The following is a 19,448-nucleotide window of genomic DNA, read 5'->3' as shown; positions in this document are numbered from 1 at the left end:
TTGTTTGTCAATTAGGGTGTGCAGGGTGAATATGTGGTCTGTCATACGATAATTTGGTAAAAAGCCAATTTGACACTTGCTCAGTACATTGTTTTCACTGAGAAAATGTACAAGTCTGCTCTTAATGATAATGCAGAGGATTTTCCCAAGGTTGCTGTTGACGCATATCCCACGGTAGTTATTGGGGTCAAATTTGTCTTTGTCTCCACTTTTGTAGATTGGGGTGATCAGTCCTTGGTTCCAAATATTGGAGAAGATGCCAGAGATAAGGATGATGTTAAGAGTTTTAGTATAGTCAATTGGATTTTGTTGTCTGAATATTTTATCATTTCATTGAGGATACCATCAACACCACATGGGTTGGCATGGGTTGGAGGGTTTGTATTTTGTCCAGTAGTTCATTCAAGGTAATTGGAGAATCCAGTGAGTTCTGGTAGTCTTTAATAGTTGATTGTAAGATTTGTATTTGATCATGTATATGTTTTTGCTGTCTCTCTCTCTCTCTCTCTCATCTCTCTCTCTCTCTCTCTCTCTCTCTCTCTCTCTCTCTCTCTCTCTCTCTCTCTCTCTCTCTCATTCTTTCTCTCTCTCATTCTTTCTCTCTCTCTCTCTCATTCTTTCTCTCTCTCATTCTTTCTCTCTCTCTCTCATTCTTTCTCTCTCTCTCATTCTCTCTCTCTCTCTCTCTCTCATTCTTTCTCTCTCATCTTCCTTCTCTCTCTCTCATATTCCTTCCTTCTACCTCTCTCATCTTCTCTCTCACCTTATTTCTCTCTCTCTCATTTTCTTTCTCTGTCTCTTTCTCAAACACACATTTGCATGTACTAGCTCTAAAACAATAGCATTTTCTAAGTTTTTGGTCTCTAGCCTCCCACTCTCATCTCTCCCCCTCTCCCTGTCACTCGCGCTGTGTGGGGATGGTTGTGTGTTTTTGCCTGGCTTATTTGGGTCTTGCCCAATTATAATGTACCCGCCACCACCATGTCTCTTATTCCCCAGCCCCCTCAGTGGGTGAGTGCCCTGACCTGAGCCCTGTGGCACAGCGGTGGTGCCTCCCCATTCCCTTGCCTCAGTGGCCTGTCCTAAATGATGATGCTAATGATGGTGAACCAGACTCACACACCTCTCACTCTCTTTCTACCTCTCTCTATGTAGCTCTCTCTCTGTAAAGTATCTCTCTCCCTCCCTCCCCCTCCCTCTCTCTCAGACCACACTGACCCTGCTGGAAGCAGCATTGCTGGATGACTAGTCACTAAGTAGGCTAGGCTACTCATTTGGAGCATGACACAGTCTTCCCACACTCTATTCACGCTCTATTCAGATTAAACTGGAAACATGTTGGGGGGGGGGTTTTCACACAAGTTTAGATTTAACCATAACGGGAAACAGTACTCATGATTAATTAAACGTAACCTTGGTTTTTGGGTAATGAAGACCAATGCTACCCCCTACTGGTGTATTAGACTATGGGTTCATTGACTTATTATTCTCAGCTCTTACCCCTGATCCTTACCGTGAGTTCCTTGATATTGCCCAGCCTTTCCATAGCCCATATATTGAAGATGAAGCTATTCTTTCACTTTTCAGTTCATGCATCATTTAAACCAAATGATGTTGAAGGCCAACTCAATATCGCTCCCTTTGGCTGGACCTCACACAATTGGTCCAACTGGGAAAAGTGCCCCATAGCATGGCTAATAGCTCTAAAGGTTTCACACTGACAGTTGTAAACAGGGCCATGCGACTACATACACAAAGTTTGCACTATAACTCCTGGGAACTCCGGCTTAGACTACTGTGTTGTTTGTGTCCTATTTGTGGCCTTTCATTTGGTCCAAACACATGTTCAAAGGTTTTGGGGGAATAACTCTGACTTCAGGAATTGGTACCACTACCACAATGGCCATTTTTATTTCAACCATATTTTTTCAGTTAACTGTCTGTAAACAGTATGAGTTTAAGAAATATAAATTGTGACAGCAGTTGTTTGGCCTTTGACTAGTGTTAGCCTGTAAAAAGAAGCTGTGTTTTTCTATAACTCTTATGCAACCACAGGGAGAGCCATCTGAAGGTCATGCTTCGTTCAGAGTCTGAGACGCCTTACCGTTTTCTCAACCAAGACCACTTCCTTCTCTCTTGGCTCTCAAGACCGTTCGCGGTCAGACTTGGCCAGCTGTGGTTGTGCTTGGCCTAAATACTGTCAGTAGTGTGATGGAAATGCTGTCTCTCTCTCTCTGTCTCTCTCTATCTCTCTCTCTCTCTTGCTCTCTCGCCAACTGGCACATGCTTGTCTTATAGAGGAGCTATCTAAACACATGCCTGTTGGTCTGAGCCAGAGTACCACAGACAGCCATGGGAATTTGAAGTGGGCAGTGATGGAGACGGCTGTGGTGTCCTCAAAGGACCCCTCCGGTCAAAGAGATGGACTTGCTCATCCCTACTCACTGCTCATTTCTCTATCAATCTCTCTTTTTCTCTCTTCTACGTCAATCTCCCTCTCTACTTTTCCCCTCCTCTCTTTCTTCTCTTCCTCTCCTCCCTCTGATACTCTATCTTTTCCCCACTCTCATAATCAGAGAGTTTAAAGCTTTATTGCTTTGGCTGGTCCAAGCTGTTTTTCTGCACATAATGTAAACTTATTTTATCCACTCCAGTGGACTTTTACGACAGATTTTAACTGTTGTTATCTTCAGCCTGCTTCTCTCAAGCTGTCAGCTCTACGTGACGAGTTGTGTTGTGTGTCTTCTCTCAAGCTGTCAGCTCTATGTGACGAGGTGTGTTGTGTGTCTTCTCTCAAGCTGTCAGCTCTACGTGACGAGGTGTGTTGTGTGTCTTCTCTCAAGCTGTCAGCTCTATGTGACGAGGTGTGTTGTGTGTCTTCTCTCAACCTGTCAGCTCTATGTGACGAGGTGTGTTGTGTGTCTTCCTCAACCTGCCGGCTGTCAACTACTGTCTGGCCTATAACTTCTGGAGCACAAGGAAGAAAGGAAGAGAGGGAGGGAGGGAGGAAAGATGGATGGATGGATGGATGATATGTGATGGATGACTGGGACAGAAACTTATGGGCTCTGTGTCCTGGGATGAATTTATCTGTTTTGTGCGATGTCCACAAATACCTGTGTGCGCGTGCGTGCATGCGTTTACAAGGATGTGTGTTGTCAACAACAACAAAGAACACGAAAGACCAAGGCACTCTTCATGTTGTGAAAAATGTATAAAAAGACTGACCAATAACCCCTTTACCAAAGGACACCTTCATTCTACAAAGTTCTGTCATTGTATTCTACTAGTGCTTCACATCCTTCTTGTTTTCCTGTGTGTGTTTTGCCTGTCAGCAGGTACCAGTATGTGATGACGGATACTGTAAGTTGACCTGTGCTCTCCTTTCTCTCCCAGGCCACTGAAGAAGAACCACAGAGAGCGCCCAGCACTACACAACGGACAACAAAGGGAAAACAGGTGTCTTAACTAATTATCTCTCTCCCCCCCTCTAGTAATTATCTCTCTCCCCCCCCCTCTCTCTCTCTCTCTCCCTCTCTCACACACACACACTCTGCTCCACTTTGTCAGCCTCCCTCACTGACCGTGTTTCCGTCATATCTAGGGCCCCCCCGTTTTTACTAGTCGGGTCACATGGCCATTGGTCTGAGCCCTACTCATAACTACTGATGGAAAATCAGTAAATAGACGAGTGCAAGTTGGTTGAAAACTGGCTCCCCTCCCATTTCTCTCCCCTTCCATTTCTCCTGCAGATGCTCTGGTTATTTGCCTGGGGTTTTGTCGTATTCTTTATACTGCACCATAAAGCCTCTGGTGTCCCATGCGACACCGTGAGTGCGAACCTGTGAGTGCGCACCAAGATAAAGGCACATGTCGCCTTGTGGTTTCCTTTGTGGACTCTGGTTTGTATGGTTTAGACCACGTGTGTCAAACTCATTGCACGGAGGGCCGAGTATCTACGGGATTTCTCTCCTCCCCATCCTACCTACATTATGATGAATTAAGGTCACTGATTAGTAAGGAACTCCCCTCACCTGGTAGTCTAGGTCTTAGTTGAAAGGAGAAAAACAGAAACCAGCAGACACTAGGCCCTCCGTGGATCGAGTTTGACGCCACTAGTTAGACAGAAGGGTAATAATAAGGCTTTAGATAGAAGAGTAAAATTGTATTCATGTACAACCATATTCAAGGACAGTGTCGTACATGGTCTTTATAGTAAGTCCTCCTGTATTCTAACTGCTAATATTTCGCGTCGTTGAGATGCCTTTAGTGACGCAATAACAGAGTAGTGACGGTGTATGCCCACTAGAGGGAGGTAGAGTACTGTGCTGCAGTATTGTGACTTGTCTTATTTATTTACGTTTGAGCTTGTTAAGAGTTTATACACTCATCTCGTGACGTATGAGATATTTCACCTCAAATGTGTGTTATTATTGCAGGACAAGTACCTTGGGCTCAGCTGTTTTACTGCATGAGTGTGTGTTTTGAGGAATGAGATCACTTGTAGTTAGTCGTTTATGAGTGTGTTTACAGTAGTGTGTGTGTGTGTGTGTGTGTGTGTGTGTGTGTGTGTGTGTGTGTGTGTGTAGCCTACATTATAAGCATGCATGTTTGTCCGTGTGTGTGTATGCTGGTGCTCACGCAAGTCTATCCGGCTTAGAGTGTGTGTGTGTGTGTGCGTGTGCACATACAGTACATGTGTTAGTGCGCATGTGTTTTGTCCGATATGTGTGTGTGTGTGTGAACAGGTAGAGGCCAGGCAACGAGCCAGAGGCAGCCTGTGATAGGTTGAGGGACAGTGTGACGTGTCAGTGAGACGCTATAGAAGCACCGAGCTGGCGGGAGCAAGCTGCCTCTTCTGCCTGGAGAGAAGGAGTGGAAAAGAAAGAGCGAGGGAGTGCGAGAGCGAAATATAGGACCAACTCCTTGTGACGTTCTACAACTCTCTGAGGAACAGCACCAGTCCTCTCCTCTGAGAATATCCACTTCCCTCCCACACACTCTCTATCTGCTTCCCTCCAACTAGGTGGAGGGAGACAGAAACCAAGAAAGAAAAAAAGAGAGACTGAGAGAGGGAGGTTGAGGGTAGTAAGTGTTCCATCACATGGCTAGAATCTAGAGGGCCAGTAGGGAGCGTTTCCAGGGCAGGAGAGCAGTGTGGTAGCCCGTGAAGGACAGAACAGCATGGCCCTGTTCAGCACTGGCCCTCAGAGCCTGGGCTCCTACTACTGCCTCATCCGCAGGAGGTTCAAGAGGAGGCGCAAGAAACGCAGCGAGCGCCAAGGTATCCACCTTCTATTTGTAGTTTGTGTGAGATGTGCGTTTGTGAGCGCGTGTGTGTGTGTGTGTGTGTGTGTGTGTGTGTGTGTGTGTGTGTGTGTATTGCACGATTACCTTTCTTTTTATTACTTTGAACGATTCTGTAGTAGTTTCTCTTGGTCTAGCAGTGGTTACACTACAATTTTAAAAATTTTAATTTATCTATTTCACCTTTATTTAACCAGGTAGGCCAGTTGAGAACAAGTTCTCAATTACAACTGCAACATGGCCAAGATAAAGCATAGCAGTGCGACAAAAATAACAGAGTTACACATAAACAAACGTACAGTCAATAACACAATATAAAAAAAATAGAAAGATCTATGTACAGTGTGTGCAAATCTAGAAGAGTAGGGAGGTAGGCAATAAATAGGCCATAGAGGTGAAAATAATTACAATTTAGCATTAATACTGGAGTGATATGTGCAGATGATGATGTGCAAGTAGAGATACTGGGGTGCAAGAGGGTAAGTAATAATATGGGGATGAGGTAGTCGGGTGTGCTATTTACAGATTGGCTGTGTACAGGTACAGTGATCGGTAAGCTGCTCTGACAGCTGATGCTTAAAAGTTAGAGAGGGAGATATAAGACTCCAGCTTCAGAGAATTTTGCAATTCGTTCCAGTCATTGGCAGCAGAGAACTGGAAGGAAAGGCAGCCAAAGGAGGTGTTGACTTTGGGGATGACCAGTGCAATATACCTGCTGGAGCAAGTGCCACGGGTGGGTGTTGCTATGGTAACTGGTGAGCTGAGATAAGGCGGGGCTTGACCTAGCCAAGGCTTATAGATGACCTGGAGCCAGTGGGTTTGGTGACGAATATGTAGTGAGGGCCAACCAACGAGAGCATAGAGGTCGCAGTGGTGGGTAGTATATGGGGCTTTGGTGATAAAACGGATGGCACTGTGATAGACTACATCCAGTTTGCTGAGTAGAGTGCTGGGGGCTATTTTGTAAATGACAACGCCGAAGTCAAGGATCGGTAGGATAGTCCGTTTTACGAGGGTATGTTTGGCGGCATGAGTGAAGGAGGCTTTGTTGCGAAAAAGGAAGCCGATTCTAGATTTAATTTTGGATTGGAGATGCGTAACGTGATTCTGTAGAGTTTACAGTCTAACCAGACACCTAATTATTTGTAGTTGTCCACATATTCTAGGTCAGAACCGTCCAGAGTAGTGATGCTAGTCAGGCGGGAGGGTGCGGGCAGCAATCGGTTGAAGAGCATGCACTTAGTTTTACTAGCATTTAAAAGCAGTTGGAGGCCACGGAAGGAGTGTTGTATGGCGTTGAAGCTCGTTTGGAGGTTTGTTAGCCGTGTCCTAAGAAGGGCCAGATGTATACAGAATGGTGTCGTCTGCATAGAGGTGGATCAGAGAATCACCAGCAGCAAGAGCGACATCATTGATATATACAGAGAAAAGAGTCGACCCGAGAATTGAGCCGTGTGGCACCCCCATAGAGACTGCCAGAGGTCCGGACAACAGGCCCTTTGATTTGACACACTGAACTCTATCTGAGAAGTAGTTAGTAAACCAGGCGAGGCAGTCATTTGAGAAGCCAAGGCTGTTGACTCTGCCGATAAAAATGCTGTGATTGACAGAGTCAAAAGCCTTGGCCAGGTCGATGAAGACAGCTACTGTCTTTTATCGATGGCGGTTATGATATAATTTAGGACCTTGAGCGTGGCTGAGGTACACCCATGACCAGCTCAGAAACCAGATTGTGTAGTGGAGAAGGTACGGTGGGATTCGAAATGGTCGGTGATCTGTTTATTAACTTGGCTTTCGAAGACTTTAGAAAGGCAGGGCAGGATGGATATAGGTCTATAACAGTTTGGGTCTAAGGTGTCTCCCACTGTGAAAAGGGGGATGACCGCCGCAGCTTGTCAATCTTTGGGGATCTCAGACGATACGAAAGAGAGGTTGAATAGGCTAGTAATAGGGGTTGCAACAATTTCGGGGAATAATTTTAGAAAAGAGGGTCCAGATTGTCTAGCCCAGCTGATTTGTAGGGATCCAGATTTTGCAGCTTTTTCAGAACATCAGCTGTTTGGATTTGTGTGTAGGAGAAGCGGGGGGGGGCAAGTTGCTGCAGGGGGTGTTGAGGTGTTGGCCGGGGTAGGGGTAGCCAGGTGGAAACCATGGCCAGACATGGAAAGATGCTTATTGAAATTCTCGATTATCGTAGATTTATCGGTGGTGACAGTGTTTCCTATCCTCAGTGCAGTAGGCAGCTGGGAGGAGGTGCTCTTATTCTCCATGGACTTTACAGTGTCCCAAAACATTTTGGAATTAGTGCTACAGGAAGCAAATTTCTGTTTGAAAAAGCTAGCCTTAGCTTTCCTAAGTATATTGGTTCCTGACTTCCCTGAAGAGTTGCATATCGCGGGGGATATTCGATGCTAATGCAGAACGCCACAGAATATTTTTGTGCTGGTCAAGGGCAGTCAAGTCTGGGGTGAACCAAGGGCTATATCTGTTCTTAGTTCTACATTTGAATGGGGCATGCTTATTTAAGATGGAGAGGAAAGCACTTTTGAAGAGCACCAGGCTCTGACGGGATGAGGTCAATATCCTTCCAGGATACCTGGGCCAGGTCGATTAAAAAGGCCTGCTCGCTGTAGTGTTTTAGGGAGCGTTTGACAGTGATGAGGGGTGGTCGTTTGACCGCTGACCCAATACTTACGCAGGCAATGAGGCAGTGATCGCTGAGATCTTGGTTGAAGACAGCGGAGGTGTATTTAGAGGGCAAGTTGGTCAGGATGATATCTAAGAGGGTGCTCATGGTTACAGATTTTGGGTTGTACCTGGTAGGTTCCTTGATAATTTGTGTGAGATTGAGGGCATCTAGCTTAGATTGTAGGACGGTCGGGGTGTTAAGCAAGTCCCAGTTTAGGTCACCTAACAGTTTGAACTCTGAAGATAGATGAGGGGCAATCAATTCACATATGGTATCCAGGGCACAGCTGGGGGCTGAAGGGGGTCTATAACAATCGGCAACAGTGAGAGACTTGTTTCTGGAAAGGTGGATTTTTAAAAGAAGAAGCTCGAATTGTTTAGGCAGACCTGGATAGTATGACGGAACTCTGCAGGCTCTCTCTGCAGTAGATTGCAACTCCACGCCCTTTGGCAGTTCTATCTTGGCTGGAAAATATTATAGTTAGGGATGGAAATTTCAGGATTTTTGGTGGCCTTCCTAAGCCAGGATTCAGACACGGCTAGGACATCCGGGTTGGCTACCCAGACGCTCGTTGACGCGTGCAAACAGTTTGGATAAAATGATTGAATAACATGCATATGTACATTTATTTTGCAACGCTCACAACACGGCGGTGTAGTCAGCATGTTAGCGACTTACCCAGAAAGACTCACAGCTGTAATCGCTGCCAAAGATGCTTCTACAGTGAATTACTTATGTAAATTAGATATTTCTGTATTTAATTTTCAATAAATTTGATAAAATTCATAAAAACATGTTGTCACTTTGTCATTATGGGGTATTGTGTGTAGATGGGTGAGATTTTTTTTTTTTCTAATCCTTTTTGAATTCAGGCTGTAAGACAACAAAATGTGGAATAAGTCAAGGGGTATGAATAATTTCAGAATCCACTGTAATATGGCTAATTAAGCAGCTCATAAATAGCACAGCACTTGTAGACTAGCACAGGAAAGCAGCGCCACAGATGAAAAGGGAAACTAGTGATCAAACCTGATTTAGTAAGTAGCCTATCTTTGGTAGAGCGCGCGTGGCTCGCCTTGCTCCCTCCGACAGTCAAACAAACGATGCGATTTTGAGATTTTTTTTCCATTTCAAGTAACCAATCCCAACACTCTCTGTGAGTGAGACAGACTTATCGCTCTGTTACTGAGAGGCTTTTCTGTGAGAAAGACGTACCTCTGCAGTTAGACAGACCTATCTCTCTGTGAGTAAGAAAGACCAATCTCTGTGTGAATGAGACCGAGCTCTCTATCTGGGAATGAGACAGACCTCTCTGTGGGTGAGACAGGCCTATCTCTCTGTGGGTGAGACAGGCCTATCCCTGTGAGTGATACAGAACCCTCTCTTTGTGAATAAGGCCGTCTCCTCTGTCTCGGAGAGTAAGATAGACCTCTGTGTGTGAGTGAGACTTCTCTCTCTGTAAGTGAAGTCGACTGACTTTGCTCCTCTGAGACTCTGAGCTTCTCCCCTGCTCTAGGGATTAGCCCAACAGGCCAGGGAAGTAGTCATTTTTTTAGATGCTCCCTCTCAGTAGCGGTATTAGTGATGTCAGCTATTTGCTTTGATATATCCCCCAACTCCTGCCTGCCTGCCCCCCCACTCCCACTGCGAATTGTCAAACCCGAGCCTGTTCATCCGAGTAAACCCGCCACTGCTGAAGTTGCGTTTTAGCCGTGCGAGTCGCGAACAACCAAAACTTAAGACAGACTTTTGTCTGTCAGCTTCGCTGGTGTCCGTCTCCATCTCTTCCTCGTTATCGCTCCGGAAATGACAGCGCCACTTTGCACTAACCCCGGAGAGGAGAAGGCTTAAGGGTGACATTTGGGTAATGCTATTCCGCTAACCCCATCACAGCTGGCAATAATTCCCTCAGTGAGCGGAAGCCACGATGAGTCCCCAGAGTGTGTTAGGCCATTTGTGTTTGTCTCCTTGGTGATCAGCAGCTACGCTACGCTAACGCTAACTGATGGCGTGGCCTGGGCTGTTCCCAGCCTTTCTGTCTGTCAGACCAGTTAGCCTGTCAGTTAGTCGCTAATGCCAGCTCTGTCAGACCAGCTACCCAGCCAGTTAGCCTAGCAGAGGTTTACAGCAATGGAGGAGGCAACAGTCAGGTGTTTGCACTCTTCTGGGAGCTTCATTCACATTTCCCAAAGATAAGCAAAGATGCTGAATTGAACATCAACAGTGCCTTTTGCTAATTTTTTTGGGCCGATCGGTGTGCTTCAATGTCATTGATCGTATACTAGACGTGTGAATGGCCTCATCCATTGCAAACCACTTAGTCGCATGGCTACTTTCAATTGAGTCTAGGAACACTACACAACAGCTAATTTTCGAACAGAGGAAGCTTCAACGTATCGCCCCCACAATACATTGCAGCGAGGAGGACACTCATAAGGCAATGCCTCTCCAATGGTCCGTATATGAAATATGGAAAATGGGACCCAGGGTTTTGTGCGGAGCCTGCAGAATCTCCAAAATGAGCTTTTGGAGATGGAGTGGGAGGGAGATATGCCGTGTCTCCACTCTGTGGATCCATTGCTTAGGAGAACAGGCTGTTTCATTCGGTTCTGTTAGCCAGAAACGATTCAGCCTTTTTCTGTGAGAGTTCTTATACAACGCCTCACCTACTCCAACAGCAAATTACAAAGAGGTTAGCTATCAGAGACCTCGAATGCTTTTGAAAGGGTATTAAGATTGGGGGAAAAAAAGATCTGAGTAGAGTCTTTGAATCGAAGTAAGCAAACGCATTATAGATTTAAAGGGCTTCCATGCTAGATTAACAGTGTTTCAGACTTCCACTGCACTCAGTGACAGCGAATTAACAAAGCATTCAGGAAAGTGTGCCATTTTCTGTCTGGAAATCACAAATGACAGCCACTACCTCAATACAGCCACAAAGCAGCAACGAATTGGCTGCTGCAGGAAAAGTCTGCTCTAGCCTTGGCAGACGCAATATCGAACAACATCCAACAGCATCCAACAACAACAGTCAGAAAAGAGACCTTATTTACATTTATTTATGAAAACCGAACGACAAAGCACTTATTAAGACGCCAAGTTGACGTTCTGCCTTTTGTTAGCGTAATCTCGTCACTGGGGGCCCCCACAATGTAAACACTCTGTCATGATAAGAAATTAGCTGGGTCACGCCGTCTAGGAGTGAACAGTGTGTAATTAGCCTCGATTAGCATTAGGCTAATGGTTGTCAGCGAGTGATTGAGGGGGAAGCCGTTTTGCCGGAACGGCGCTGTGTTCAGCCAGGGAGGACGCCGTTTTTGTGACTCTGAGGAGGGTTGGACGGCCCTTAGGTCTCAACGCCGCTACCTACAGTATGCCTCATTTCCCATGGACGTGGGCCAGCATTAGTGATGGGGGGGCGGGGATCGATAGAGTTACATATCAGGATATTATTTGTGACGGTATATCGTATCCTTTTGACAATATCGCAATATTATTTTTACGCTAGTTGGCTGTACCTGCACCAAAATTCCAGTATTTTTCTTTCATAGCTTGTTCTCCATCTTCTTTTTAAATAGGGAGCCAATTTGTTTTCGGCGCTTTTATGTCTCTTGTCCCTCTGCAGCAGACATATGGTGAGCAATTATGTTTGGACCGTGGAATCTCAATAAAATCACAGTGTTGAATCGCTATACATATAGAATCATGAGAATCGCAATACCATATATGTATCTTGAGGTCCCTGGCAATTCCCAGCCCTAGCTAGCATAATGTGTGTGGATGGTACAATAACTCATTTACAAGCAATGTATGGCTGCTAGGGCTAATGATGCTATGGCTATGTGTTGCATTCATTCGTATATGCACACTAACAGCAACTAGTGACAATTTGAGGACAAGGGGATGCTGAAACTCTATTCTTAACTTGTCTGGTTGTCTTCCTTTCTTCCCTCCCTCTCCCCTCTCTACTTTGCTCCCATCTCTCTTTCCACCTTACTTTTCCCATCTCAACTCTTTGTCTGTCTCTCTCCGTTCCCTCCCTATGTTCCCCCACCTTCATTTTTCTCCCTCTCCCTACCTCTGTAACCCTGCACCCGTCACTCCCACACTTGTCCTTAACGTGCTGCAGACTCTCCCTCTCTCCCGTTCTCTCTCCTGTTCCTACTCTACTGTCAAGACGCCTTATCTGTCTGTGACCTTTCAGAGTAAGACCCTCTTCGCTCCCAACTGTCCGTCAACATTAACTCATAACCTGGTAATAACGGAGGCAGGAGGTGTGAAATTCAACTCTCTACACCCTCACACACACACACACACTCTCCATTCCAAACACATGTGCATCTGCACAAATAGAAAGTGCATGTTTACGCGCACACACATGCAAAAAAAACATGCACGCACCCACGTGAGGATGCTGGAGTGCCTGACACGGCCTTGAATATGAAGTACAGTGCACATTGCGAGAAGCAGGGGCATTGAGGCGAGGAAAATGGGAAGAGAGAGGGGGGGGGAGGCAAAGAGGGAGAGCAATGGAAATGGATAGTTGGAGAGAGAGAGGCAAGAGACTATGCTGATACCAGCAGGTCAGCCCGCAGCACTTCAAAATACGATGTGAGAGAATGAGGCCATACACACTCTCATACACGCATTCATACACACTCTCATGCACATTCTCATATGCACACAGCAGCTGACCCGTTACCCCTAACCAACTGTCAGCGCATGCCTTAGTTCATCTTTGTTGTAAACTTTTTAGTGACGAGTTTCTGGTGTTTTTATTCTTGCATCATGTCATGCAGCCCAACTCACACTCCTAGGCGCACACACCCTTTCTCTCTCTCTCTCCTGTGTGTGACTGGGGTCACTGAACAGTGACCTCTGATACCTCTGGCTATGGTCCGTGGAGAACTAAGGAGAACTATCAGACCTTAGCCACACACACCTGCCCCCACAGGCACACAGTGCGTATATCATAAATCATAGCTGTCACACAGATTTTTACAGGTTCCTCTGAAAAGGCGAAAGGGACGGCGGCAACCACTCGGTGCCCTTGAAGAGAGAGGGAGGAGGGAGAAAGAGAGGGAGAGAAATAGTATGTTTTTATTGAATTGCCTATATTAGCTCTGTTGGCGTGTTGTCCTACACAGTGGTGGAAAAAGTACCCAATTGTCATACTTCAGTAAAAGTTAAGATACCTTAATAGAAAATGACTCAAGTAAAAGTGAAAGCCACCCAAATAAAATTATTTGGTTTTAAATGTACTTAAATATCAAAAGTAAAAGTATAAATGATTTCCTCATATTAAGGAAACCAGATGGCACCATTTATTTATTTATTTTTTTTTATCTTTATTTTTTCCGATTGACAGGGGCACACTCCAACGCAGACATATTTACAAACAAAGCATTTTTATTTTGTGAGTCCATCAGATCAGAGGCAGTAGGGATGACCAGGGATGTTCTCTTGATAAGTGCATGAAGTCAACCATTTTCCTGTCCTGTTAAGCATTCAAAATGTAATGAGTATTTTTGGGTGTCAGGGAAAATGTATGGAGTAAAAAGTACATTATTTTATTTAGGAATGTATTGAAATAAAATAAATGTTGACAAACCTATAAATGCTAAAGTAAAGTACAGATACCCCCCAAAACAACTTAAGTAAAAATACTTTAAAGTACTACTTAAGTACTTAGTACCTCTCGCAGGCATTGTATTCATGTTACCTGATGAAATTGCTGTACAATATGATCTTGTTTCCATCTAATGCACATTCAGATGTCATAAATCAGCCCTGCAGAGCTCTCCCTGTCCTATGCCATGCCCTGATTGTATTAATGTTGATGATATCTGGAAATGTGCACGTACACCCTGGCCCATCTACTGTTGCTAGCCCCAATTCTGACTTGTGCTCTGATATTTGCCCCACTGATTTCTGGACTCGTAAAAGCCTGGGCTTTCTGCACGTTAACACTAGAAGCTTATTACCAAAAATGGATCAATTGACAGTGTGGATTCACAGCTCCAATCCAAATGTGTTGGTCATTACTGAGACGTGGTTAATGAAGAGTGTTTTGAATACTGATGTTAATCTTTCTGGTTCTAACCTTTTTCGGCAAGACAGATCTTCCAAAGGTGGGTGAGTGGCAATCTTTACCAAGGATCACCTTCAGTGCTCAGTTGTGTCCACCAAGTCTGTCCCCTAAAATATAATTTCCTGGTTTTAAGCATTACACTTTCAAATGGCTCTTTGTTCACTGTTGCTGGGTGCTATCGTTCTCCATCAGCACCGGCCTGTACCTTACCTGCCCTAAACTCTCTCCTGGCCCCTTACACTAAGTATGAATTTGTCCTGCTAGGTGACCTAAACTGGAACATGCTTAAACCACCTGACCAAGTCATAAAGCAATGGGACTCCCTAGATCTTTCTCCAAACACCCAGAAAAGGCTACTCTGTTAGCCTCACACATAATCCTGATAGGTATCAGTCTGGTGTTTTCTGTAATGACCTTAGGGATCACAAGTGTCTATGATCATTTTGTCATAAACACTTGCTAAAAAACTTTAATGAGCAAGCCTTCCTTCATGAACTGGCCTCTGTAAAATGGTATAGAATCAGCTTGATCTGGAATTGTGTGGAATTGTTAACAAACAAGCAACTATAAAGAAAATGTGAATTTAAAACAGGTTCAGCCCCTGGTTCAACCGTGATCTTGCAGAGTTACTCCACCTCAAGAATTGCATTTGGTGAAAGGCACACGCATACTCAGGCTGACTGGCTCTCGTTCAGGCAAATGAGAAATAAGTGCACTCAGGCTATCTGGAAGGCCAAAGTTAGTTACTTTAAGGAGAATTTCTCTCAAAGTGTTGGAGTAGAAAGTAAAAGTGCAATATGTGCCATGGAAGAACCCTAACGTTTAAGTTCCTTGCTCAGAACATGAGAACATATGAAAGCTGGTGGTTCCTTTTAACATGAGTCTTCAATATTCCCAGGTAAGAAGTTTTAGGTTGTAGTTATTATAGGACTATTTCTCTCGATACCTTTTGTATTTCATATACCTTTGACTATTGGATGTTCTAATAGGTACTTTAGTATTGCCAGCCTAATCTCGGGAGTTGATAGGCTTGAAGTCATAAACAGCGCAATGCTTGAAGCACAGCGAAGAGCTGCTGGCAAATGCACGAAAGTGCTATTTCAATGAATGCTTATGAGCCTGCTGCTGCCTACCACCGCTCAGTCAGACTGCTCTATCAAATCATAGATTCTTATATTATAATATAATAACACACAGAAATACGAGCCTTAGGTCATTAATATGGTCAAATCCGGAAACTATCATTTCGAAAACAAAACATTTATTCTTTCAGTGAAATACGGAACCATTCCGTATTTTATCTAACGGGTGGCATCCCTAAGTCTAAATATTGCTGTTACATTGCACAACCTTCAATGTTATGTCATAATTATGTAAAATTCTGGCAAATTAATTACGGTCTTTGTTAGGAAGAAATGGTCTTCACACAGTTCGCATAGAGCCAGGCGGCCCAAACTGCTGCATATACCCTGACTCTGCTTGCACAGAACGCAAGAAAGGTGACACAATTTCCCTAGTTAAAAGAAATTCATGTTAGCGGGCAATATTAACTAAATATGCAGGTTAAAAAAGATATACTTGTGTATTGATTTTAAGGAAGGCATTGATGTTTATGGTTAGGTACACATTGGTGCAACGACAGTGCTTTTTTCACGAATGCGCTTGTTAAATCACCAATTTGGCGATGTAAGCTGTGATTCAATGACAAATTAACAGGCACCGCATCGATTACATGCAACGCAGGACAAGCTAGATAAACTAGTAATATGATCAACCATGTGTAGTTAACTAGTGATTATGTTAAGATTGATTGTTTTTTATAAGATAAGTTTAATGCTAGCTAGCACCTTACCTTGGCTCCTTGCTGCACTCGCATAACAGGTAGTCAGCCTGCCACGCTGTCTCCTCGTGGAGTGCAATGTAATCGGCCATAATTGGTGTCCAAAAATGCAGATTACCGATTGTTATGAAAACTGAAATCGGCCGTAATTAATCGGCAATTCCGATTAATCGGCCGACCTCTAGTTTAGACCCTTTCTTCTTTAAGGTTGCTGCCCTTATCATCGCCAAGCCTATCTCCAACCTTTTTAACCTGTCTCTCCTTTCTGGGGAGGTTCCCATTGCTTGGAAGGCAGCCATGGTTCTTCCATTATTTAAAGGGAGAGATCAAGCTGATCCTAACTGTTATAGGCCTGTAATAGGCCTTCTATTTTGCCCTGTTAATCAAAAGTGTTGGAAAAAATGGTCAATAATCAACTGACTGGCTTTCTTGATGTCTATAGTATTCTTTCTGGTATGCATACTGGTTTCCGCTCAGGTTATGGATGTGTCACTGCAACCTTAAAGGTCCTCAAGGTCAACATTGCCCTTGATTCTAAGCTGCTATTTTTATTGACTTGGCAAAGCTTTTGATATGGTAGACCATTCCATACTTGTGGAGTATTGGTGTCTCTGAGGGGTCTTTGGGCTGGTTTGCTAGCTACCTCTCTCAAAGAGTGCAGTGTATAACGTCAGAAAATCTGCTGTCTCAGCCTCTGCCTGTCACCAAGGGAGTACCCCAAGGCTCTAACCTAGGCCCCACGCTCTTTTCAATTTACATCAACAACATAGCTCAGGCAGTAGGAAGCTCTCTCATCCATTTATATGCAGATGATACAGTTTTATACTTATCATCTGCATATAAATGCTCTACAGCAAAGCTTTCTTTGTGTCCAACAAGCTTTCTCTACCCTTAACCTTGTTCTGAACACCTCCAAAACAAATGTCATATAGTTTGGGAAGAAGAATGCCCCGCTCCCCACAAGTGTGATTACTACCTCTGAGGGTTTAGAGGTTGAGGTTGTCACCTCATACAAGTACTTGGGAGTATGGCTAGACGGTGCACTGTCCTTCTCTCAGCACATATCAAAGCTGCAGGCTAAAGTTAAATCTAGACTTGGTTTCCTCTATTGTAATATATCCTCTGACATCCCAGCAGCCAAACTAACCCTGATTCAGATGACCATCCTATCAGATGACCATCCTACCCATAATAGATTACGGAGACATAATTTATAGATTGGCAGGTAAGGGTGCTCTCGAGCGGCTAGATGTTCTTCACCATTTGGCCATCAGGTTTTTCTCCAATGCTCCTTATAGGACACATCACTGCACTCTATACTCCTCTGTAAACTGGTCATCTCTGTATACCCGTTGCAAGACCCACTGGTTGATGCTTATTTATAAAACCCTCTTAGGCCTCACTCCCCCGTATTTGAGAGATCTACTGCAGCCCTCATCCTCCACATACAACACCCATTCTGCCAGTCATTCTGTTAAAGGTCCCTAAAGCACACACATCCCTGGATCGCTCCTCTTTTCAGTTCACTGCAGCTAGCGACTGGAACGAGCTGCAACAAACACTCGAACTGGACAGTTTTATCTCAATCTCTTCATTCAAAGACTCAATCATGGACACTCTTACTGACAGTTGTGGCTGCTTTGTGTAATGTATTGTTGTCTCTACCTTCTTGCACTTTGTGCTATTGTCTGTGCCCAATAATGTTTGTACCATGTTTTGTGTTGCTACCATGTTGTGTTGCTACCATGTTGTGTTGTCATGTGTTGCTGCCTTGCTATGTTGTTGTCTTAGGTCTTTCTTTATATAGTGTTGTGTTGTTTCTCTATATTTCTTTATATAGTGTTGTGTTGTTTCTCTTGTTGTGATGTGTGGTTTGTCTTATATTTATATTGTATTTATTTAAAAAAAAAAAATTTATCCCAGGCCCCCATCCCCGCAGGAGGTCTTTCGCCTTTTGGTAGGCCGTCATTGTAAATAAGAATTTGTTCTTAACTGACTGGCTCAGGTGTGTAATCTTTAAGGTATACACAAAGTCCACCAATGTGGGGAAGTGATTGATACTGCATTACTCCCCCTTGAGCGAGGTACCTGACAACATTTTAACCATGTCTGATTACTAAGCATCCTATGAGGTATCATGCAGTACTGTTTATTTTCTGCCGTCAACTATTACTTCTGTCCCATGCATCACGTGTTTGTATTATGTTCATCTCTTATTGTCTTGTCTTGCATATGAGAATGTTGCAAAACTAAATGTAGCTACAGTGTTGAATTTTCACCCTTTTTTAAAAATCCTTACCTCACTGAGAATGATGAGCGGTATTCATTTCTGCTCCGTCTCTATGGGACACTTAGTAAGTTCCGAATATCCAGCTGGCACCTGGAGCTTGTAACAGAGACTCCTAAACACATGGAGAAGTCTGTTCATACTGAAGTGAATTGGTCTTGGCAATCTAATTCCAAACAGTTATTGGTCATTAGAAAAACCAAATTGAATAATGGAGTCTGAGATGGAGATTTGCGTGGGGGTACAGTATTAAAGAAACCAAATTGAATAATGGAGTCTGAGATGGAGATTTGCGTGGAGGCACGGTGTGTGTCTGTGAAGGGGCCACGGCAGGGGCGATGTCAGGCGGCCACGCTCCTCTCCTCCCATTCCCCGGCCCATCAGTTTCAATCAGGCAAAAAAGAAAGGCCTCCCTGTCTGCGAGGACCCCAGTCCATTAGGCCGCTGGTGGCCCCACACGTGTACCCCATTATGGTGCATTACCTGGGTACCGCCACCAGGAAGCAGGACAGAAAAAAACTGGACAGCGAAGAGAGAAAGATGGGCTCGGACATTACAAAAGCCCTGTCTGGTTCACATCTAATTATTAAAAAATTCCTTTCCTTCTCAAAGTAATCACTGATCTGCCATGGTTTGATATGTGAAAATAAATTGTAGAGAATCTAGAAACGTTGCCTAATGCCTGTCCAATATCACATACAGTTGAAGTCGGAAGTTTAGATACACTTAGGTTGGAGTCACTCCACAAATGTCTTGTTAACGAACTATAGTTTTGGCAAGTCGGTTAGGACATCTACTTTGTGCATGACACAAGTAATTTATCTAACAATTGTTTACAGACAGATTATTTCACTGTATCACAATTCCAGTGAGTCAGAAGTTTACATACACTAAATTGACTGTGCCTTTTAAACAGCTTGGAAAATTCCAGAAAATTATGTCATGGCTTTAGAAGCTTCTGATAGGCTAATTGACATCATTTGAGTCAATTGGAGGTGTACCTGTGGTTGTATTTCAAGGCCTACCTCCAAACTCTGCCTCTTTTCTTGACATCATGGGAAAATTAAAAGAAATCAGCCAAGATCTCAGGAAAAAAAAATGTAGACCTCCACAAGTCTGGTTCATCCTTGGGAGCAATTTCCAAACGCCTGAAGGTACCACGTTCATCTATACAAACATTAGTATGCAAGTATAAACACCATGGGACCACGCAGCCGTCATACCGCTCAGGAAG

The 19,448-nt window shown here is 44.1% G+C and overlaps 1 protein-coding gene across 6 annotated transcripts in view; it reads left to right on the top strand.

Moving 5' to 3' along the window:
* The window catches only part of adarb1b (adenosine deaminase RNA specific B1b), a 187,878-nt gene that overhangs the window by 135,313 nt on the left and 33,117 nt on the right, over nt 1-19,448 (top strand). For 3 of the 6 annotated variants that reach the window (XM_045704425.1, XM_014164287.2, XM_045704426.1), the window contains exon 4: nt 3,397-3,459. Coding sequence is in view for 3 of the 6 variants with exons in the window: in XM_014164286.2 (XP_014019761.1) it covers nt 5,185-5,284 (100 nt within the window). In the remaining 3 variants the exon portion in view is untranslated. Of the gene's footprint in view, nt 1-3,396; nt 3,460-4,751; nt 5,285-19,448 lie in introns of those variants that run through there. The other 3 variants (XM_014164285.2, XM_014164284.2, XM_014164286.2) reach the window with 2 other exon arrangements.

This window comes from Salmo salar, chromosome ssa21 (assembly GCF_905237065.1).
Source record: "Salmo salar chromosome ssa21, Ssal_v3.1, whole genome shotgun sequence".
Classification (NCBI taxonomy): Eukaryota; Metazoa; Chordata; class Actinopteri; order Salmoniformes; family Salmonidae; genus Salmo; species Salmo salar.
The sequence above is the reverse complement of the archived record's forward strand: the minus strand, read 5'-3'. Positions and strand labels throughout refer to the sequence as shown.